At 34.9% G+C, this 22291-nt stretch overlaps 4 protein-coding genes across 13 annotated transcripts; 2 read left to right on the forward strand and 2 right to left on the reverse strand.

The window, feature by feature from the left end:
• The first annotated feature begins 3819 nt into the window (after positions 1–3819).
• Positions 3820–7514, forward strand: LOC118062888 (uncharacterized). Its single transcript, XM_035076758.2, has 6 exons — positions 3820–4078; positions 4173–4508; positions 4582–4746; positions 5979–6113; positions 6471–6568; positions 6672–7514. The coding sequence occupies exons 1-6, from the start codon at positions 3884–3886 to the stop codon at positions 6871–6873; spliced, it is 1131 nt and encodes a 376-aa protein (XP_034932649.1). The 5' UTR covers positions 3820–3883; the 3' UTR covers positions 6874–7514.
• Positions 7515–8318: 804 nt separating this feature from the next.
• Positions 8319–14763, forward strand: LOC118062816 (DNA mismatch repair protein MSH4). 9 transcript variants are annotated; one of them, XR_012169476.1, is made up of 6 exons: positions 8368–8460; positions 9102–9275; positions 9400–9435; positions 9559–9677; positions 10146–10262; positions 13777–14763. XR_012169476.1 is itself a non-coding variant. In XM_073408350.1 (5 exons), the coding sequence occupies exons 1-4, from the start codon at positions 8389–8391 to the stop codon at positions 9640–9642; spliced, it is 366 nt and encodes a 121-aa protein (XP_073264451.1). In that variant the 5' UTR covers positions 8368–8388; the 3' UTR covers positions 9643–9677; positions 10146–10414. The 9 variants fall into 9 exon arrangements, 2 of the variants coding, with proteins under 2 accessions (XP_073264451.1, XP_073264450.1); XR_012169479.1 differs by having other exon boundaries at positions 9400–9571; positions 10217–10262; XM_073408350.1 differs by lacking the exon at positions 13777–14763 and having other exon boundaries at positions 10146–10414.
• On the reverse strand, positions 10718–13181 carry LOC118062815 (large ribosomal subunit protein eL15). Its single transcript, XM_035076661.2, has 4 exons — positions 13045–13181; positions 12534–12700; positions 11281–11478; positions 10718–11148 (listed from the first exon to the last, which is right to left on the reverse strand). The coding sequence occupies exons 1-4, from the start codon at positions 13046–13048 to the stop codon at positions 10903–10905; spliced, it is 615 nt and encodes a 204-aa protein (XP_034932552.1). The 5' UTR covers positions 13049–13181; the 3' UTR covers positions 10718–10902.
• A 135-nt stretch (positions 14764–14898) lies between the features above and the next one.
• LOC118062814 (E3 ubiquitin ligase PARAQUAT TOLERANCE 3) lies at positions 14899–22084 on the reverse strand. Of its 2 annotated transcripts, none has more exons than XM_035076660.2 (15): positions 21091–22084; positions 20549–20645; positions 20139–20220; positions 19865–20031; positions 19686–19762; positions 19424–19480; positions 19167–19323; positions 18916–19064; positions 18500–18664; positions 18103–18405; positions 17927–17968; positions 17481–17724; positions 17269–17388; positions 16840–16909; positions 14899–15924 (listed from the first exon to the last, which is right to left on the reverse strand). In XM_035076660.2, exons 1-15 carry the CDS (start codon positions 21254–21256, stop codon positions 15253–15255), a joined length of 2568 nt encoding a protein of 855 aa, XP_034932551.1. In that variant the 5' UTR covers positions 21257–22084; the 3' UTR covers positions 14899–15252. The 2 variants fall into 2 exon arrangements, with proteins under 2 accessions (XP_034932551.1, XP_034932550.1); XM_035076659.2 differs by having other exon boundaries at positions 19424–19489.
• Positions 22085–22291: the final 207 nt, after the last annotated feature.

Here is a 22291-nt window from a genome sequence, read left to right on the forward strand (position 1 = left end):
TAAATAAAAAATGATCAAGAAATAAAAAAATATAAAAACATGAATAAAAAATAAATAAAAATGATATATGCGGAAAGAAAGGTACTTCGTTATAATTCAATGAAATTCAAAATAATTCAGTTTAAATTTAGCATAAACAAGTGATGGAGTCTGAAAAGTATTACCCAAGAAAACATTAAAAAAAAAATAGTGTAAAGAAGGGATATATTGGGAATTAATAAAATAATTATTTTTATTTTTATTTTTATTTCTATTTCTATTTCTATTTCTATTATATCCCACCTTGAACGGAAAGGAGATAATGATAGTTCTTCGTTTTCTTAAGCTTACTCTTGTGAAAACTTAGGAAAAACTTAAGATTCAGGGGAAAGTGTAGAATTTTACTAAAATAAACACTCAATCACTTGAAATTATAAATATTCAGTGAGGGAAAAGTAAGGTATTATAAAGAAAAGGTTAGGGAGGTGAAGGAAAAAGCTTGAAGAGATTTTGATTGGTTAGCTTTTTTAAAAGTGTATACTACTGTGTGGTAAAGTGCTCTAAGCTAATTTGAACCAATTATCGATATTTTTTTATCGTTTTTTTAATTCTTGAATTTAGGGTTTTCAAGTGAGAGTAAAGGATTATGTGGAGTTGTTATGGTAGAATAACATTTAAATGATTTAAAAAAACCTAAGTTAATTTATTTAACCCGTGACTCGTGTCATGAGATTAGGATAACCTCATTAAAAATAACACCAAAAAAATAACTTGACTTAATTCAATTTAACCTGCTAAACTTGCGATCAAGGTAATGAAAACCATGATTACCTTGTAAAAAGAAAATCAAAACAAATTATGAAGTCTGGTTTTCAACAAACTCATTGCTGAAGGATAAAATTAAAAAAAAAATCAATATAAAAACAAGACAAAATAAAAACAACCCGAATCTACTCGGGTTAACCCACAAAACATGTGATCCGAGTCATAAGACTAATATTACCTTATAGAAAGCAAACTAAAACAAATCATGAAATCTAATTTCTAATCAACTCAATGTTTAATGATGAAATTAACAAAAAAAAACAAAAATAAAACTCGAGACAACTAGATTAACCCGCCAAACCCATAACTCAAGTTAACCTCGTAGACAATAAGCCAAAATAAATTATGAAATCTAATTTCTAAATTAATCAAGTGTTGAATGATGAAATTAAAAATATATATATAAATTAAAAAAAAACACTTGAATCAATCCGCCAAACTCGTGACATGGGTTATGAGGCTGAGCTAACTATATATAAAGCAAATCACAATAAATTATAAAAGTTTAATTTCCAATAAACCATATGTTGAAGTATGAAATTAAAGAAAAAAAACATAAATTTAAAGAAAAAATACTATTGAAATTAAAGGTGTTTTGTGATATTTATTTTATTTTAAAATTAATAAATTAATTAAAAATATCAAGAGATTTTAAAACTTTGTTACATATTAGGAGTCATGGAATATCATACTGCTTATTTGATTAAAAATGAATTAATCTTGAAAAATATCAATAACAAAAACATAAAAAAAGTTCATAGGCAGATATTAGCTAAATTATATTTATATATTTTTTTTCATTGTTGTTTGTCTATTTAATAAACTAATTTGATTCAAACAGTAAAGTAATATCGATGTAAAATGTTTTAAGAATTTTTTTTTATTAAGTTTGGAAAATTAAAAATTATACTTAGTGATTTTATTTTTTTAGTTTATTTAGAACTTTTATTTTTTTTTTCTATTTACGAGTTTTTTTAATTTGTTTAGGTTGGTTTTTTGAATTTATTTAATTAATTATAAGCCTCTTAGAGAGGCAAACTATTCGAGAAAAAAATATTCGGTAATGAAATTTTAAATTATAATTTTTGTGTGTTTCACCTTATTAGGTAGAATTATGTGTTGCATGTGCTTGTTGTTTTTCTTATGTTATTTTCATCTCTGTTGGTTCTAATTATTCATGGCGGCTAGTTGTTATGTGTTATTGAATAATTGTGGCTATAAGAGTAACTCCAACACAGGAGCCAATAGGATAGTCAAAACCATAAAACTATACTTTTACCTATTATTTTTAGTTTTAACAACTCTAACGGGATAGCTATATATGAATAGCTAAAATGTATTTTCTTACTCTAAAATGTTATTTTTACACTTCTCTGTAGAACAACCAAAAGCAAGAGAAAGTATATATATCCATTGGTCTCTTTCCTTTGTTTCCCTCTTTAAAAACATAATAAAAAAAAGAAAATAAACCTACAAATCTCAAAGCTTTATGCCTCAACTTCTTTGCGGTTTGGAAAAATAAAAGGCATTTGTTCTCTAATTAATTAATAATATCAGTTGTGTCCCTGCTCTGTTAATTACAAAATATTCATATAAATAAATTTTAAATTTAAAAGTTTTAAATTTGAACTTAAGATTATATCTTTTAACTTTCATGTTACTCCATTAATTTTATAAATTACTCATATTAATTATATAATTAATAACATCATGCTTATATTATATAAAAATAACTAAATTAGTTATATAATTATATTAAAATTAGTTTAATATAAAATATATTAAAATTAGTTTAATATAAAATATATTAAAATATAATTGGCTCTTCTAAATAGCTTTTTACTATTGGAATGCACATAAACAAATAACTATATTTACACTATTTAAAAAGCTATTTTATTAATTTGGCTCTTTAATATAACATATCCTATTCCAATACTCTGAAAGTTGATAGTAGAATATGACATGTTTTTATAGTGGGATGCGGAGATTCTCTCTAAAGAAAAAGATATTTATGAATCGATGATAAAATACATGTAAAAACAAATTACAAAATTAACTTGCTGAGTAGTGGTGATAAAGTTACAAAGATTTGACAAAGATGAAGAACAAAAATCCTGGAGAATCATTAAAAGAGTGATAATAGATTTATTGTCAGCTTTGAAAACATGTTTACAAAATAAACAACTTCTTAATTAGGATGAATACATGAAATTTTGATGATCTTGTTTATTATAAGATAAATATAGATTGATATTCTCTATCAATTTATAATATTTATTTTGATGATGATTATGTTAATAAAAATAAAATAAATAATAATAATAACAATGATGATAATCTCATCAATAATAATATATAATATTGCTAGAAAATATATTTAAATACAAAACATGTTATATATGACAATGATCATACATTTTAAGTTATATAAATTGTCTTATAAAATTAGTTTACCATAGGAAATAAATTTATTTTCAATGTTCTTCAAACACCAAAAATTAGTTACATATCTATAATATTATATTTAAATATTTATATTATATTTTATAAAATAAACTATATATAATTATATGATATAATAAATTCTTTTTTTTTCACCGTCACACTTTTTATATCTCATTATTTTCTTGTAAATGATTAGATAATTATATTTAATGCTCTATACATGTTAGATAAATTTTGAAAAAATTAAAATTTTAATATGTGATTTTTCATGGTACAATCAAACATTGAAAAATATATTTTTACTTATTTTTTATGATATTATTAAACATTAAAAATAATATTTTTTAAAAAATTCACAAAACTATTTTCTAAAAAAAACTATTTTCCACAAACGACGCCTTCGTATACTTGTTAAAACCAACATGGTTGCAATTCGAGGAGCTCAAATTAACAATACGAGTCCGAGATCATACTAATTATTCTTTCAAATATCTTAAGTTTAATAGTAATTCAAATTAAAAATAAAATAGACTTTTTTTACCTTTTATTTTGTCTATATGTCTCATGCTAACTACAAGGGATTGTTTGGACGTTAGAGATCAAAACAAACGAAGGAAAAAAAACCCAAACCATGGCTTCAGTCGAGAATGATGATGGTACAGTGAAGTACGGAATCGTAGGAGTGGGAATGATGGGGAGAGAACACCTCATCAATCTCTACCATCTTCGCAGTCAAAACGTTGGCGTTGTTGCCATAGCTGATCCTCATGTTCCCTCCCAACAACTAGCTGTTGAATTAGCCCAATCATTTGGTTGGCATCTCGAGGTATTAAAATCAATAATCACATCTCATCTGTCACCTAATGCTAATTATCACCCTCCTTTCCTTTGAACTAACATTGAAGTGACTTGAATTGAAGGTATTTTCAGGGCACCGAGAGTTACTGGACAGCGGACTTTGTGATGTGGTGGTTGTGTCCAGTCCAAACATGACTCATTATCGAATCCTCATGGACATTATTAACCACCCAAAACCCCATCATGTTCTAGTGGAGAAGCCGTTGTGCACCACTGTTGCTGACTGCAAGAAGGTAGTTGATGCTGCTAGAAGGAGGACAGACATGCTCGTGCAAGTTGGACTGGAGTATAGATACATGCCACCGGTTGCTAAATTGATTGAAGTTGTAAAGGGTGGAGCTGTTGGGCAAGTGAAAATGGTGGCAATCAGGGAACATCGGTTTCCTTTCTTGGTTAAGGTAAATTAGGCAACTAATTTTATGAAGATACTGCTGTAGCCATTCAGTGTTTCTGACTGCTGGTTTTGATTAGGTTGACAATTGGAACCGGTTCAATGCTAACACGGGGGGGACTCTGGTGGAGAAGTGCTGCCATTTCTTTGATTTAATGAAGCTGTTCGCGGGTGCGAATCCTGTTCGAGTTATGGCTTCTGGAGCTATAGATGTTAATCACAAGGATGAAGTATATGATGGGAAGGTAAGTTCATGTTGGTGATAATTTGATAAAGATACCATAATTCATATGCCATAGTTGGATAAAAAGTTGCAATGCTATTTATGGATCTATGTTTTATAGGAGTTTATAATGCTGCAGGACTTAGACATGCAATTCAATCGAGCTCTCTTTTAATTTTTTTATTCAAATGCGTAAGCAATCCCCTAAATTTCAGTATATTAACCTTTTTTTACTGAGAGTTCGAATCTAACATGGAGTGGAACTTAGTCTTAGACCTGGGCTTTGGTGGCCGACAGGAAAGAGCTTTAACCATGGCATGATTACACAATTCGCTAATTTTGTATTTTGGAGCACTTGGAAGTTGGTAGAATGAGTTTGCTTAGTGCATATGTCTCGTTTGCGAAAACCCAGGAGTTATATTTGAGATAGTTCCATAATCCGTATTAAATTTTATGTTTTCTGCTGTTCTATGGTGCTTAAGAATGCAATGATGGCTGATCTCTCCAGTGCATTTATATACAATAAAATAAACATGACTTTCATGCTGTTTACGTTGAAGATATCCAAGTCATTTGACAAGCATTTTGACTTGTGAGCTATGCCCTTGAGGCCAATAAACTTGGCAATGTACAGACAGAGATTCATTACGAAAAGTCCTGGTTAGGCCACTGAAGGGGTATGGCTGTATGATTATGGTCTATGGGCTCAATTATGCCGTAACATTTTCAAATTACAACTTACAAAGCACAGTTTCATGATTTATACTCTGATAGATGAGGCTTGGAAATAGATATATGGTCACATTCAGCAACAAAATGCTGAAAATGTAATTGTTTGTGCTCTGGCTGTCCATTTGATTAGGACTTGTTGGTCAAACGGGACCCTGTCTGAATACTGCTGACTGAAGGAGGAAGGGCTTTTCTGGATTTGCATATCTGAAATGATGTTGGAATTGAAGAGAGACTTTTCTATACGCATATCTGTAATTAAATCAGAATTGACTTTTTTCTTCAGATCATGTTTGCTAGTTTTTCAGCTATTTTTGCTAGATCATTGAATTCTATCTAAATGAATTGAGTGTTCTATCTATGAGTGAGTAAATTGAATCCAGGCACATAGCTTTTTTAGTTTGGTGATTATTGACAGTTCGAGCTCTGCAATGCTTGATCTTTCCTTTCACGAGATGTAATTCCTTAAAACCTTTTGAGCTGTGAATAACCCCGTGTTCCATTGATAACCTTGCTGTGGTTCAGGTACCAGATATCATTGACAATGCATATGTTATTGTTGAGTTTGACAATGGTTCCCGAGGGATGCTTGACCTTTGCATGTTTGCTGAAGGCAGTAAAAATGAGCAAGAAATATCTGTTGTTGGTGATATAGGAAAGGTACTTGTGCATGCACACATATGCTTTAGCTTTATTCATGGAAGTGAATGCTGATCCGGCAAATATATATATATATATATATATATATATATATATATATATATATATATATATATATATATATATATATATATTATTTTTTTTCGCATTTGCCATCTCCCTCGTCTATAGGCAGTCACCTCTTTTGCTGCTTCATAATGTCTGGAAGATTCCATTATAAATGACTGATTCAATTGTATTGTTGTTTTAATTTTAACATCCAACAGTTCCATTTACTATTTCCAGCATGCTGCTCCATTCTTGGGCATGTATGCAAGTCCTTCCACTCATTTTGTTCAAACTGTGTGTTTGTTATAGGGGGAGGCCTTTGTCCCAGAGAGTATAGTGCGTTTTGGTACTCGCGTGGCAGGAAGGGATGGTGTACAAACATTGAAAGCCGAGGATCGCCGAATTAAGTGAGTTTCCTCGAAGTCTATATGTGAAAATGCTTTGGATTATTATATCTACGAATGTTTCAGGCTTCTTTTCAGTGTGATTCTGAACGAACTTGTTTTTCAGATATGATGGACTGCATCATGGATCCAGCTATTTGGAACACCTTACCTTCTTGTCTGCAGTTCGAGCAAAAGGTGAAAAAGCTCCTGCAGTGGATTTGCAAGATGGGTTGATTTCAGTTGCTATTGGAGTTGCAGCTCAGCTTTCCATTGAGAAGGGCCAATTTGTCACAATTCAGGAAGTCATGGATGAACATCATGGCTAAGCCAAGATTGTCATTTTAACACGTCACGGAAAATGCAATGTAAATTCGGATAGTAAAATTATAAGTAAAATTTCTAACTAATTATATAGATAATTTCAGTCAAATAGTAAATAACAATATAACACAATTCAAACAAAAATAAAATCAACACAAAATTTCAAGCAGAAAAAAAAATTCATAATCTAACTTAAAAATCCTTAATTTTACTACCTAACTAATATTATCTTTATCCTGACTATTTCTAAGACATTCATGGAGATAAAAATAACTGTTTACCTAGACCTTTCAAGCGAATTGATACAGGGGCGGCCTACAAGCTACATCAGAGATACTAACGGTCCAATGGGAGCAAGAAGCACCCAACTCTTTGAGGAAGGTTTTCAATTATAATATCTCTTTGCAAGCTTCAACCAAATGATGTTTACTGGTTGGCAGTGCATGCCCTAAAGAAAAAGGGACGGCGACAAGATTCTTAATACAAATAAGATGAAAAAAAAGGTCATCGCCAGAAAATTGTCAGCTTTGATCGTTCTTACTCATTATAAGATTCAATATCTCGAGATAAGATGAATGCCTAATCCAGACTAGAAACATAGCTTGATGAACGGATATGAAAATCAAAATTTGAAATAGTTTGAGAACGTCCTCAATCTAATAAACAGATGATTCACTGTTACCACTAAAGAGAAACAACTAATTCATGTGTCCATTGGATAAATTAAAAATCCCCTTTTAGGCAGAATCTTCAATTGTTCTTTCATCTTTCTTTTTTCCTATAAATTTTATAAAATTAAAAAGAAAATTGAGAGATTGAAACCTGAAATGGTGCCCCATTCTTGAGTTCCGATTGAGACCCTCATTGTTCTCTATGAATTGTTTGTGCTTTTCAAGCTTGAGGCCAGAGATACTTTTATGTAAACTTCATGCATGTATGTTCTGATCTTCTAAAAATGGCTGCTCTGCCATCAGTGGCAGTACATTGCAGCAAAGCATTTATTTAAAATTACAGTAGTAATCGTGGTTTAAAGTGGTTTTTATTTAAAAATATATTAAAATAAAATATTGTTGTTTGCCGTGAAATACATGGAGTTATTTATTTTTTTATTGTTGTTGCCCGCAAAGTTCCAGGTATTTACATCTAAATTTCAGCTGGGCTTATTTTCCCATGGCCCTGGGCAACGTAGCGCATGGCCTTAGTCTCTCCCGTCCATGTTTTTCCAATTTCGAAAGAGACAGAAAGGAAAGATAGTGCCTAGAAAGAGAACGGTAGGCAAAGTTCCAATTTAATTTTTAATTTATTTTTAAATATTTTGATATAATGATATAAAAAATAATTTTTTTAAAATAAAAAAAATATTATTTTAATATATTTTAAAAAATAAAAAACACTTTAATTCCACATATTCAAACACTATCCTAAACGATCGTGCACCCTCGCTTCAAATAGCACTTGTATAAATAGCGCACGCGTTAGCGCGCATTTGTTAACACTTGACTCACTCACATCGACGCAATATGGAAGACGATACGGGGAGTGAAATCGGGCATTGTGATCGGCCTCATAGAGAACAGAGCCAAAGAGGTAAGGTGCGCTCTCCGTTTGTTTTTCACTATCTCTGCAAAATTAGTGAAACTTTTAGTAGCTATAACTGTAAAATTCACTATTTCGCATACATTCATTTATTTACACCGGAATCTGAACTAAGATAACAGTAGTAAAATTTGAAATTCTGATTCATTTCATGTCCTCTCCGATTTAATTAGCACAAGAACTGATGGTTGAAATCTCAGTTCCTTAATGGCTTGTTGAATCTTAGATGTGAAATTCCGTTCCTGATGTTTTTATAGATCCTTATATTTTTTTAATTCGTAAAAAAAACTCTATAAAAAAATAGCTTATTAATCTTGGATCTAGACTTCTAGTTCCTAACATTTGATAATTCTTGAGCTTCTAGAATTATAAATCCTCTCTTTCTTTAAATGTGATTAACTGAAAATTTCAAATCAATAAGATAAAAAGATTCATGATGTATATAAAATATAATCTTAGACGCTCGAACTGAATGTTTTAATTATAAGAAATTAATTGTTTCTTTCAAATATTTGGCCATGTAAAGATCACTCAAAAGTTGCTGGTAATCTGATAAATGAAAAATTGAAATGGAAAGATTTTAAAAAATCTGAATTTGGTTCATGCGCTAAATAAGTTGATATTGTGTGACTGGCAGGTTGGAATGGCTGGTTTTGATTTAAGGTCAGCCTCACTGCATCTTTCTCAGTATAGTGAAACTAGCAGCTCGTATCAGAATACAAAATCCTTGCTCCAATTTTATGATCCTGTGGTCGTCGTTGTTCCTCCTAATAAATATGCACCTGATGGTTTGGTCGGAATTTCAGAGCTGGTAGATCAATTTTATGCTTCAGTCAAGAAAGTCAACCTCTTTAACAAGTTGGAAATTTTTCATGCTGCTTCCTTTATCTCTGTTCATGCACCGATTTCATGGTATTATTTGCTGAATTTTGCAGGTTCTAATGGCCTGTGGTTGCTTTGATGACACCAAGGTTGTAGCTGGGAAACATCTCATTCTTTAACTGGTGTTTTACTTCTGGGTACTGGTGCTTGAATATTTGATACACTGCCTTTGTCATATAAGCAATATTATCCCTGCTTATCTGCTGCTGCAGCTACAATCAAGTGGTACTCTCAGTCTCAGAACTTTGGCTTGCCTCAAATTTGACTGGAAGAAAAGATTTCAATCTTGGATTTAGTTTGCACGCCACAATGCCATACTAGAGGTTATATCGTAAGTAATTAGTCATTAACTACTCAAATCAGGTAAAAGTCTTCTCGATAGTTTGGTTAAATATCAAATAAGTGAGTGTTGTTATGTTGAAATTTTTATTTTTTAGAACCAAGTTTTTTTTAAAAGCTAAAGAAACTGTACTGTTTCATGAACTTAATCCATACAAGTATCTGGTTTTGAGAATACTTCACCTGACTAGGCATAGATACTTCATGCTCAGTAAGTGGAGGCAAATTGCACATATTGAACCGGTGTGAGGTGGATCTATTTTTTGAAGATTAATAGATTATAACATGTTTTATTGTCTTTGAAATTCCCCTTGAACATTATGGTTTTAGCCCTAGATTATGCACTCCATGTTTCTTCAAGCCCTTTTCACCTTATAAAATCATCACACTGACCACATTAGTCATTTTAAGTTTGCCTCAAGTTACTGAATACTAATGTGCATTTTTTTACACCTTACAGTTACAGTATTTTCCATATTCTTCATCCATTATTCTGCTTCTAAAAGAAAGTTCCAACCGCAACATACACAGGACAGAAGCAGAGAAGGCAGTCATCGTCACCAACCACCCATTGTTGGTATATATGCTCTCTCTCTCTCGGGACCTTTCTTTCTCTTGCGAAATGCATATATCATTGTTCGTTAAGAATTTTTACATCAGTCCAACACGCCCATTTCTAAGAAATAGGTGCATTTACGTGATGATATGAAATTATTGGCATCATGTTTATCTGGTTCTAAATATGGTTACACAGAAGCAATGAGAACCAGATCTCTTTAAAACCATGTATATATTCTGTGAAAATCTTGGCAGTCTCAGAAGATATTTTAGAACCATGATGACAGAACCTTTACATCCATATAAATGGATGTTGGAAGATATAGTATCCTTCTAGTTTTCTTTGTTCTGGCTAGGGTGTCACTCTCTCTCTCTCTGGATCTTGGGAAGGAGCCACATCCTTTTTCTTGGTACTGGCAAGGACATCATAGCCCACTAAGGGTTAAAAAAAAAATGAAATTTCACGAAAGAGTCGAACAGAAACACACCATACATAAACACGACTTGAATATACAACACGGCTTGTAACTTCTAACGCACCAATTCAAATAGAAGAACACGTTCCAAGATTTCCAATATCCAAAATTTTCAACTCAATGACCACAATGTCCTCCAAAAAATCAAATAATTGACAACACAAAACAGCCACATCACTGGACTCAGCGGTATCGACGAAGGGAGAGGGTGTTGTTTCTCTTCCAGTTTGCCCGCCGAGAAGGTCGAGCTTTGTGGTGCAAGTGTCCCCTGCCACGTAGACCCCTGTATTTCTTCCCGGCGGAGGTAAGGCCACGGAGCTCCCTATGCTTGTGCACAGGGTTGCAGAGCCAGTTGATTCTTGGGTCATTCCGGATTGCATTGTGGGCAACATCAACCAAGATTACCTCAAAGTACTTATAAGTAGAATCCTGCGTTGAAGAAAATGCATTACTAATGCAAGTAAATGATTAACAGTACGAAAGTCCGATTCTTAGGTAGCACATGTGGCAATAATAACCAGTGAAATGAGACAGATGAAAACTCAGACTTAGCTGACTGACCTCATTAATCCAGTACGAATTGAGAACCCTGAGGCCCCCCAATTTCCGGCCAGCACGCTCCTCTGCCACAGACCTCTTGCTACGTTGAAACTTGAGTTGAGTAACACCCTGGTTTGTGGGCTTACCATATACGATACCCTTGGGAACAGGCCTCTTCCTACCACCTCGCCTCACACGTACACGATAAACAACATATCCCTAAAAATAATCAATTTTCAGTATCCATGCAGATTTAAAAGCACTACACCATTGTGTGAAAAAACAAGGGCAGGAATAGCAACTTTACTAGCTTGGTTCAACAATGGCATTGCTGATCTCCATTTTTATAACTTCCAATGTTATAAAAATTCACCTAATTATCAAAATCACAAATTCCTAGTGGTCTATTAGAAGACAAACTGAATGCTTGGACATAAAAAGTGAAGTGAAAATCCAACTTGCTAATTTCACATCCAAACAGTTTCTTCCCCGTTCAACTAGATGGTAAAATTGAAGACACCAACAACAACAAAGTACAAAAAAGAACCACAAGAACTGTATCAGATCGAGAAAAAAAAGAGTCCAACAAGGTGAGAGCCCATTTGGTCAGATGATCGATTATTTCAATATCACTGGTCTCAAGAAGCGTTCCATCATTTGTATGCATGCACCTTCATAGGGAAGAATGAATATAGTTTTGAAACCTAACCCGACCTGGCAACCTGAGCAAAACCCGTGACCTCTTGGGCTGGATCGACCACCGGGCCGGGTTTAAAAACTCTGAGAATGAATACGCATCAAGACGCTGCTTAGCCAGCAGAAATCACAAAATGCATACATTAATTAGGCAATGGCAACATTAACATGATCACAGGCTGGTTATGTCTATTCATAGAGGTTCAGAACCACACACATCAGCCAAAACAAACTATGCCCTCCAGACTTAGTGCAATAGCCGTCAGATACAGAAAAGCCAGGAACTTATACGAGAACCAAAAAGTAGAACCAACAAAGAGAGAAATACTTAAAAATACTTCTCACTTCACACATTTCAGATGAAATGACTCTAGAAGTAATCCACAAAACAAAACATTAAAGCGCTTGAAACTCGATCAGTTAACAAAACACAACAATAAAGAATACTTGTAGAGCTTACGTGTAACTGAAGCTCATAACCTAGCAAACGAAAGCTGACAATTGAAATAGCAGTAAATGATGTAACTGGGAACTCAGAAACACATGACCCGTGCTAAAAATGGCAATCAAAGTGCTACCTGCTTGGCCTTATAGCCCAAGCGGCGAGCCTTGTCAGGGCGTGTGGGGTGCGTGACACGAACAATTGAAGGATGCTGGCGGTACTCCCAACACCTAACCCTTTGCAAGAACCTCATCACATCTGATTGTTTCTTCCTCCATAGCTCAGAAACGTACTTGTAAGCCCCTATTTTCATCAAACCCACCAAAAAAAAAAACATTACACTCTTCACAGCATACTTAAATTCACTAGATTGAGAATTTAACAACCGTACTAATTATTTGAAAATGAATTTACGAGAAATGCATGCAGCACAGTTCGCATAAAATCCTTGTCAAAACCAAGTAGGAAACTACATAGACAAGAAAGAAAAACAAAATCTGGTCTATGGTAATACCTAAAGAAGTTAGCAGATCAGAATATAAGAAAAAAAAGAGATTGGAGATATTAATAGGTGAAAGGAAAGAATGTTGGCTCATAGAGAGCGAGAGAGAGAGAGAGAGAGAGAGAGAGAGAGAGAGAGAGAGTACCCATTAAATCAGAGCAGCAGCGGTGCCTGACTGGTGACTAGGGGTTTTAGTTTACAAGCTAAAAAGAGAGAAGGCTTGGGTCAGTAAAGAAAACAAAACCCTGGTATCGAAGAATGGAGAAACTAAACCTTGGCCGTTCATTTATCTTATAGGAGCGTTACTTGTTTGGACCGAAGTCGTTCGTTTTGTTTTGGTTAGGTGCTTGGGCTATGACAATATGGGCCTCTAAAGTTCCAATCTCCAAAAACATACCCTTCGAAAATCTTGCTTTCATCCCCATTTCCCGAATAAAAGTTAGATGGACCTGTATGGCTACATACAAGGCTAAACTTGTTTTTATTTATTTGATTAATTTAATTTTAATTTTAATTTTAATTTTAATTTATTTAAATAAAAAATTATTTTAATAAATAAATTTAACAAACACAACCAAATAAATATCTCATCATTTCAAGATTAAATATCTTGATTTATACTTGTCTCATAAATTTTCAAGTTTTATTTTTAGGTATTGTTAATATCTTTTTATTTATTTATCTTTAAACATGATTCTTGATTAATTTGATTATATGTATACATATTTTTTTTATTTGAACTTATATTTTATAAATTATAGAAATATATTAAAAAAAACTTGCATATATAATTTTTTTAAATATAAAAAAATAAAGATATTTAACTTGTAGCGAAGCATTTTTCGATAACTAGTGTTCTCTAAATGTTGTCTTGCAGTAAATTTGGTGGAATCAGATGACCTTGTCATTTCTAGGTTGTGATTTTTGAAAACTTCATGGGTAAATTACTTCAGTTTTAGGGAAAAAGGATTAACAAAGCGAAGATTGAATTTGGATGGTCGACAATTTAGGACGACAATATGTATTTTTTTCAAGTCAAATGATGACAAAGACACTGAGAATGAGGAATAATGTTTGTTGCCCTCGTTAATCTTAAGGTTTGGATATATTCATAAATGTTCCTTTATTTTATCTTGGGATTAAATAAAGTAACAAAGAAAATAAACATAGAACACGTATATTATTATGTTGTCAACAATCCTAATGGTTTACCATCCAAATTGACTCTATAATTTGATATCTGTGAATATATCACGCCCGGCATGAATAATTTTTGTTTAGGGATAAGCCACATTCATGTGAATTAATTTAGTCCCTGGTTCATGGAGAACGCATATCATGCTTTATTGCAAGAAAGATGTTGCATCTTCACTCTTGAGCATTTCAACAGCTCTGAAGTGGCGTAGACTTAGTTCTCTTCACTCAGTCTACGCTGTAAGCCATAAAGTACATGATGATGCATAGAAAGAGAGATTGATTATCCATTGGATTATTTCACTCTTATCGAGTCTTGTAAACATAGAGCACGGATGAACGCTAATTCTCAAACTTCTTTGTTTTGGTTATGATCAACCAGCTGATGATCACTACTCAAGAAATCCCTTGATTTCATTGCATTCATTAATGGAGTAAATTGTTTTTCCAAATGTGTTCATTTAATTTAGTATTATCATTTTTATTTTCCCACAAGACAAAGAGACCCCTTTTTTGGTAGAAAATGAGGCCCAGTTTTTAATCGAGGAAATGAATCCATATTCGTGGAAGAGTCTGCTGAGTATCCAATCAAATATTTGCATGTACTGCCCAAAAGTTAGGGTGCTATTTCAAAAACAGAGTGAGAAGTTCATCCTGTCATCTACTTTCGAGGAACAAGATACAGAAAAAAGGAAGAGAAAAAAACCAGAGAGAAGTGGATGAAAAGATTGATAAGAACTACAGCAGCATAAACAACCGCGTAAGTTTAAATGAATGCAAAAATAAAGAGCAGACGAATACAGAATGAATAAATGGTCAACTAAAAAGAGGATGAATTGGGAGGAATTTGGTTTTGTTTAGTTACATATACTTAAAAATGGAGTGGAAGAACTCAAAATTATGAGTTGGTTGTTACAATTTCACAAGCCATAGTTGACAGTTGTATCTCCCATTTTGATATTTAAAAGCATTTTATTCGATGTACAATCGCTCACTCGCTGGGCAGACTTCCACATATTTCCACCTTTTTCGAGAGAGGTTCCACCACCAGCAGCTAATGCAGCTCCACCTTGCTCCAGTAACAGGAAGACAGCAGCTCCCCCTGCTTTCATTTTCCTTCAAAAAAGGACCGCTTGGAAACCAAAAGGACAATCTTCCCTTATCTATGCTTCCGGTCCTTATCTCTTCTTGAATGCTTAACATCCTCCTCCCACTCTGCTGGAGGAGGAGGTGATGGCTCATACCTAGAGGGTTTCCTCTTGAAGTGCCTGTCATCATCACTGGACTCGTAGTCCATGGTGGCCGTGGCAGCAACACTGCTACTGCTCTTTCTGGTCTTCACAGAAGATGACTTGTAGTCATCATAATAGCCATTTTTAACTGGTGACGATGACTTGTGATGTGTAGAAGACAAAGGGCCGCCACCACCAGTGGTTGCTGGTGCTGCTTCACTAGAGGATGATACCTTGCGCTTCTTACTGGTGGGTTCTCCTTCTGCAGGAAAGCTAATGCGAGAGAACACGCTAACTTTTTGCTTTCGGTCTGTTACTGTTGTAGAAGGGGGTTTAGTGGTAGTCTCAGATACAGCTTTGGATGAGGATTCTGAACGGTGGCGGTGGTGGTGGCGATGATCACGGTCACTACGGTCACGTTCATGGTAATCAAAATCATTGGCATCTCTATCACCGTGTTCATGGCGGTCAGCCTTTCTTTTAGAAGGGCGTGGTGGTAATGGGTCAATCTCACGGGCTGAACGTTCCGGTGATAATCTGTCAGACCTTCGACGATGATGATGGGGATCGCCGCTGGCACTGGATTGTGGTATTGACTTCTGCACCAACAGACAAGGAATAACTATTAGAATATCACCTTTCTTTCCTTTCATTTTTGGTATTAAGATATAAGAAAAAACAACTCCTGGTTAATTTTTAATATTCTTCTTCTTTTTAATTATTAATGATACATACAGTGCTTTATTAAAATTTATACTTATTAAAAAAACCTTCTTTTTTTCCCTCCAGAGACTAATTGCTATTAGTTTTATTGATTATTATTCTATACTACAGCAAAAAAAAAAAAAAACTGCACAACAATCAATTCTCGTACAAAAACTTCTGTCCCTGAAAATTAAGGCTGAAAAGAGGCATGAATTCAATGGTACTCTTATTTTTTCAACTATAGATTCGAGTTTTTTAGTGCTCATCTATAACTATTAAGGGAAAAAAGAAAGCAAGAAAATATTTACTCAACTCCAAATAATTAACGGAAAAGAATTTATACTGTTCTGTCAAAAAAACTTCAACAAAACAACAAATGGAGAAATAGAAGCAGAGTCACCCTTATTGGGGAGAGTGAATTGCTTTGTTCAAGGACGTGGTGCCAGCAAATCCTGAAAGACTGATTACAAAATTTACATGGAAGGCATGACATGGAAGAGGGGAATGGCGACAAATCTAATAAAAAGTCTTGAGGAACCAAGAAAATTCAAAAACTGGGTTGGCTTTGGTGTTAATTTCAGGTTCTAACTCCAAGTAGTTCATCTGAAAAGGGAGTAAAATGAGGATTTTTTTCAAGTTGAGGAAGGACTCAGAAACCCCAGTAAAATAATAATAACCAATTATCTTTTCTAGCATTGAAAAGACAAAAGCGTGTTCTGGCTAAATTGTTGCTCAACAACATGGAAGGTACCTGATGCAGTACAGAAATAGATAATAAAGAGAAATCCAAAACATCATAAAAGACATACAGATTTCATTGAAGAAACAACACCGCCGCCGCTCACTTCCCTGCCCGGATCCCAATCTCTGGAAAACTCCCTATAGAAAGAGAATTATTTAGACATTAACAAGAATATGATTAAATGGACAAAAAACGAGATCACAGGGCTAACCAGGGGGGGAAAGGAACTGGTTGAGTCACATGATCATCAAACTCCAAAATGAGCTGATTATAACATATTTTACAAAGCCACCCAAGGGTTTGAGGTGGATGTGCATGCACACAAGTGTTTTTGGGGGTGGGGGTTATAGTAACCACCGGGGTGGGGGTATCATAATAAGCACCAAGCAACAGGTCTGATATTTAATATAATGGCTTCAGAACCATGCAATTTAACATAAGAAATGTTACATCATTTCTTAAACCACTAGGAAATAATGAGAAACAGTAATATTACCTTTCAGCTCGCCTCTCATTTTCACGACGCCTCCTGACATCAGCTTTGCGGGCCTCAAATTCCTCCCTGCTCATTAGAGGAGGTCTGAGATTCATGTTCATTCCAAATTCAGCAAGATCCCTACAGCAGTTGGGAGATAAGAAAATTCCAAATAAGTTTGTCAGCTTGCAGAGACAAGATGAGAAAAATAACCAAAATGCAGAATTGTGTACCTCTGCGGTGGAACAGCAGGCATCATATAACTCTGGGCACCAAAAGGATCTGGAGGCATAACTCCCCCAAATGGAATATCCAAAGGGCTTAATCCATAACCCATAAAGGGCATTGGACCTGGATAAGGAGCCATGTATCCTTCCATTCCAGTCTGCATGCCACTCCAATATGGATTAAAGGCAGAGGGACCCATAGGCATCATAAAGCTCTCAGCTGCAAGATCCTGAGAAGCTTTCCACAAATCTGTGGTACATTACATTCATCGAGGGAATCATAAAATATTGTCACTAATGATTAATTACAAATTGAAATAAATACAAATACACCAAGCCTAGAATAAAGAACATATCACTAATCCAAAAAAAAATTAATCAGCCATTATGTATGAAACCATAGTTACAGAACCCATTTATCCAGGAAAAACTAAAGAAAGCAACCAATATACCATTCGGAGGCATGCGAACTTTCTTCTTCTTCTTTTTCTTCCCTGACAAAGCAAAAGTCACAGTCAATTAAGCCACTCTCATGTGTCTTTTCTAAGTGAAATTAAGAGAAAACAGAGGATTCCATAACGCCCTAACAACAACAACAATAAATGTATATATAAAGATTGGCCATTACCCGCCTCACCAGGAGCCAGCTTCTGCTGCACTTCTTCCTCAGCCAGTGGAGCACTTCCTTGTGATGCTGGCTCCTTCACACTTATTGACTCATGCGTCGCCTCAGATACATCCACAGCTTTAGCAGTCCTCACTTTCTCAGGGACTTGCTGAGAAGCAATAAGAGGCTTCTCCTCCTCGGCTATTTCCTTGTTTAAAATTGGAGATTCTTCATTAACAGGAGACGGCTTGTGTTCGCCCTTAGATGCAGCAGACTGTGTGGGTGATGGAATCTTTGGAGGTGGACAGCGTGCAGACTCCATATCTAAACTTAGAAAGTTAGAAAGAAATTAATCATGCATATAATTGAATTAGCAGAAAATTTATGCAACTAATACAAAACAAACACATGCACAAACCTTGAACTTGAAAGGCGCTTCCTACATTTTCAGCACTACTGTTACCAGACTCCAAAATACGATTGATTGTATCCCTGAGAGTCTTGTTAGGAAGAAGATCATCTGCAAGGACATTTGATACCCCACATACACACTTTGATTTTGAGATAATGTAATCTCTTATACCTGTATTAAACAGAAAAGGGCGGTAACTTCATGTAAGAATACTCTAAATACTGAAATAAAGAAATAAAATGAGTTATAATAGGCCAACTAGACATTCCTAAAACTAACAAGGTAGAAGATGGTGGAGAAGTATTGCCAAATTGCTGATTCAATGAAAATTTAATGTTGCGGTAGAACAATTTATACGGCAGGTGGCAAATGAAATTCCAATACAAGATGATACAGGAGATGGAAAAAAAAAAAAAACTTACACTTGTCACAGAAGCTCGTGAAACAACATTTGCTTGTTAAGACTGCATTTTTCATAACTTCCTTGCACAGTGGGCAGTGAAGTTCAGGTGGAAGATCACCAACAGGCCGTGTGGAAGGTAGGCCTTCAATTTCTCTCTCAAAAGCAGCCCTGTTCAAATTTAAACATTCATAATGAATTTGATTGCCAGCGTATCTAATTTAAAACCATATGGAGAAGAAATACTGAAGCATAAAACAGATATCAGCTTACTCATTTGGCTTCAAAACAGCAACTGCACCACTAGGTAAAGCATATGAGCCATCTGGGGTAGCCATCAGCATTGACTTTGGAATACCAGTAGGTGGCTTTACTCTTTTAATATCGTAATTAGGGTCACCATTTGTAGGGCAGTGTTGAATAAAATGCCCTGAATAAAGGTGACATAAAAATTAAAGGTTTGCATACTGCTCTCCTGCCCAACAAGTTTAAGTGGAGGTGTTTTCATTTAAATATGAACAATTACAAACCAGGAATCTTGCATCTGTGGCATACATAGCCTTGTGGAGGTGTTTTCCGCTCCAAGCCTAATCGACCTCAACAAAAAAATCATTTATGTCAGTGTATTGGGAAAATATTTGAAGTAAACATGCAATCTTTAGTGAATGTTAATACTAGCACAAGCCCATCATGGACAAGCACACAATCAGAAAGGAAAAGAGAAATTTTAGCTTTATGGAAACACACCAAAAAACAATGCAATAATCACAAGAGAAGGAATAAGAAAATCACCAAAACCACGCCCACCCATTCTTCCAGCCACACCCCTACCAAAACCTCTACCAGCACCAAAGCCATCAGCACCCTGACTGCAAACCCAAATGGAAATTTAACAAATATACATACAAATAACTCCACAGGTAGTAAAAGCACGCAGATTTCAATGTAACACAACTGAGGATCAATCTCACCGCTGCCAGTCCAGTGCTGGGGTATCAATCAATGCCTTAATTCTGTCATCCTCATCAGCCTTGTTTGTAGGGGCCACATCAGGAGGTGGATTACTAGATTGAACAGGCAGTACATCAGGAATGGAATACAAATCGTTTCCAAATTCATCCCATTCATTGTCTTCAGTCTACAATATCAAATAGCACACATAACAAACACACTACAAATTCATACTAATTATATTGCTATATTACCAAATCAATTCAAGGAAAAGATGGCAGCATCCAAGCTTACATATCTCATGGAAGATGAATCAGCACCCATAAAACTACTCTTCTCTGGAAGGGTGTCCTCCACCTTAGTTTCCAACTTTGGCCTGCAAAATATAACAAGGACAAACTCAACCTAGCCCTGAAAATTTGTTTAACAAGAAGCTAAAACAAAATGAAAATCAATTTGCGGGCACTGCGCTGTACGATCTGTCTAACTCATTAAGTCAATGAAAGTAACCTATTTGAGGAAGCTGCACCCTTAAACAATATTCCACAGATAAATAAAGCACAAGAACTCTACAAATGTCTGGGCTAATATAAATTATGACAGCTCCACAAACCAAACATTTCATGCTCCATCTTCCAAAAACATTGGCCTTAACTAAATAAACTCAATCAAGCGTTTAAGAATTTAAAGGTTTGAGATAGTACTCTTGCTCTGTAACAATGGGCAGACGAGGCCTCCCCGGAACCCGGCGTATTAATACAGAGGTATTTTTGGGAATTAACATTGCTTCATCAAGATACTCTGAAATTGGAAACAAGGGAACAGCAAGGCTATAAAACACTACAAGAATGATAAATTATAAAACCAAACTTATAGTTTATCAAATGCAATCCCATTTGGTGGAACCAATCAGTCCTAGCCATAAGAAGTTCGTCTATCTACAAAACCCCCCAATAGGCATCTACAAACAATTCAGCATGAAATTTGTTAGGTTTTTCCACTGCCCACAGTTAAGAAAGCTCATTTGCACGCAACTGGATACATTGGGCACAAACTAGCCTTCTCCATAACGTGCATCAGTGTGCAAATCCAGGTGCTAAAAACAATATGGGCAGAAAGTGGAATGAGGAATCCAGAAGCAAAACCCAGAATTAAGAGTTGCATTGCTATTAGGTTTGTAATTTAATTGAAGGACAATCTAAGTGAAAAACGATCTAGTTAAACTAAAAAAAGAATTAAAACCAACCTTCATTGGTTTGGGCATTAGTGACAACAAGGTCGAAGTCTGTACCCCTTCCCAAATGCTTTGATTCAAATATTTTTTCTTTCAAAGTACCAACGGATATAAACGGACCGTCCATTGGGATTGAATCATAATCTCTAGCACTCTTAAATTTGTAATACACAGCCATTTTTTTTTCTTTCCACTAATTCAATAAAAAAAATATTATCGGATATCAAAACAACAGCACACACAATAGAACCGTGCCTCTCAAAAAACAAGGCCTGCTATTCAACTAAAAAAAGATAACAGTACAAAAAATTGAACTCTCTCTCTCCTTTCTCTATCCTTCTCAAGTAAAGATCAATCAAACAAACCAACTACGGAAGAAGAACCGTTCGCTTCGCGTGCCTCTTTCCCAACAAACCCTTCAAAACCCAGCCAATAGCAAAAAGCTCCTCTCTTCGAGTGCAATCAGACCAATCAAATCCTTGAAACAAGAAACCTCTGGTCGCAATTTAACTCAATCGAACAATTTCGGAACTTGTGAGTGGTAATTGAAATATCGCACCTAAAGCAAAATAAACCCCATAATCGTCGAACTTCATTGGGAAATGATTGAATCTGATAAATCAGCCGATCCAAATCTTCATAGCCCGGCCAGATTAGACAGCAGCCGCCAAGTCCTCAATCACCGAGAAGAAATCACGAACTTGAAAACAATCTCGGGTGCAGTGATGATTATCATTAAAGGAGATTGATTGAAGCTTCGCTGCGACAACCCTAAAATCGAGAGATTTAGAGGGATTCTTCGCGACACCTCATTTGATAGAGCGAGAGAGATAGGTTAGGGTTAGGGCTTGTCGAGAACCCGATTAGGAGGGTAGTTTACGGATTTGTGGTTAAAAGGGAGAAAATAGCGTGCGTGGGGGTGCGAGTGGGTATGTATAGAGAAAGAGAGAGGAAGGTGATAGCTTTTGCTTGCGTTGCACGGGTTTATTATTCATTTACTGGTTTGTTACGGGGCTCGCTTCCTATATGTGTGCTGCCAATTGACGCGTTGTTTAGGAGTCTCGGGCTTCTGGATAACGTCCCGAAAGGGCCCATCTTTATACATCGAGTCCAATTATATTCGTCGGGTTTTGCTGTTTTTACAAAGAAACAAATATAGAATAATTATTACATTACATATTAAATTATTTTATTAAAGAAAACTCGTTGCGAG

Source organism: Populus alba, chromosome 3, assembly GCF_005239225.2.
Source record: "Populus alba chromosome 3, ASM523922v2, whole genome shotgun sequence".
In the NCBI taxonomy this organism is placed as follows: Eukaryota; Viridiplantae; Streptophyta; class Magnoliopsida; order Malpighiales; family Salicaceae; genus Populus; species Populus alba.

Bases quoted from the DNA above. Each gene is read 5' to 3' on its own strand.
- LOC118062888 (XM_035076758.2), top strand. From the start codon at position 3,884: ATGGCTTCAGTCGAGAATGATGATGGTACAGTGAAGTACGGAATCGTA. The intron at 4,509-4,581 runs GTAAATTAGGCA...GGTTTTGATTAG, and splicing joins GGTTTCCTTTCTTGGTTAAG to GTTGACAATTGGAACCGGTT. The intron at 4,747-5,978 runs GTAAGTTCATGT...GCTGTGGTTCAG, and splicing joins ATGAAGTATATGATGGGAAG to GTACCAGATATCATTGACAA.
- LOC118062816 (XM_073408349.1), top strand. From the start codon at position 8,389: ATGGAAGACGATACGGGGAGTGAAATCGGGCATTGTGATCGGCCTCAT. The intron at 8,461-9,101 runs GTGCGCTCTCCG...TGTGACTGGCAG, and splicing joins AACAGAGCCAAAGAGGTAAG to GTTGGAATGGCTGGTTTTGA. The intron at 9,276-9,399 runs GTAGATCAATTT...TGAATTTTGCAG, and splicing joins TGGTCGGAATTTCAGAGCTG to GTTCTAATGGCCTGTGGTTG.
- LOC118062815 (XM_035076661.2), bottom strand. The intron at 11,479-12,533 runs GTAGCACTTTGA...GATTATTTTTAG, and splicing joins TGGGCTATAAGGCCAAGCAG to GGATATGTTGTTTATCGTGT. The intron at 11,149-11,280 runs GTCAGTCAGCTA...TCTTCAACGCAG, and splicing joins ATTCGTACTGGATTAATGAG to GATTCTACTTATAAGTACTT.
- LOC118062814 (XM_035076659.2), bottom strand. From the start codon at position 21,256: ATGGCTGTGTATTACAAATTTAAGAGTGCTAGAGATTATGATTCAATC. The intron at 18,665-18,915 runs GTAAGTTTTTTT...TGTTTAATACAG, and splicing joins CACGAGCTTCTGTGACAAGT to GTATAAGAGATTACATTATC. The intron at 18,406-18,499 runs GTTTGTGCATGT...TTCTAAGTTTAG, and splicing joins AAGCGCCTTTCAAGTTCAAG to ATATGGAGTCTGCACGCTGT.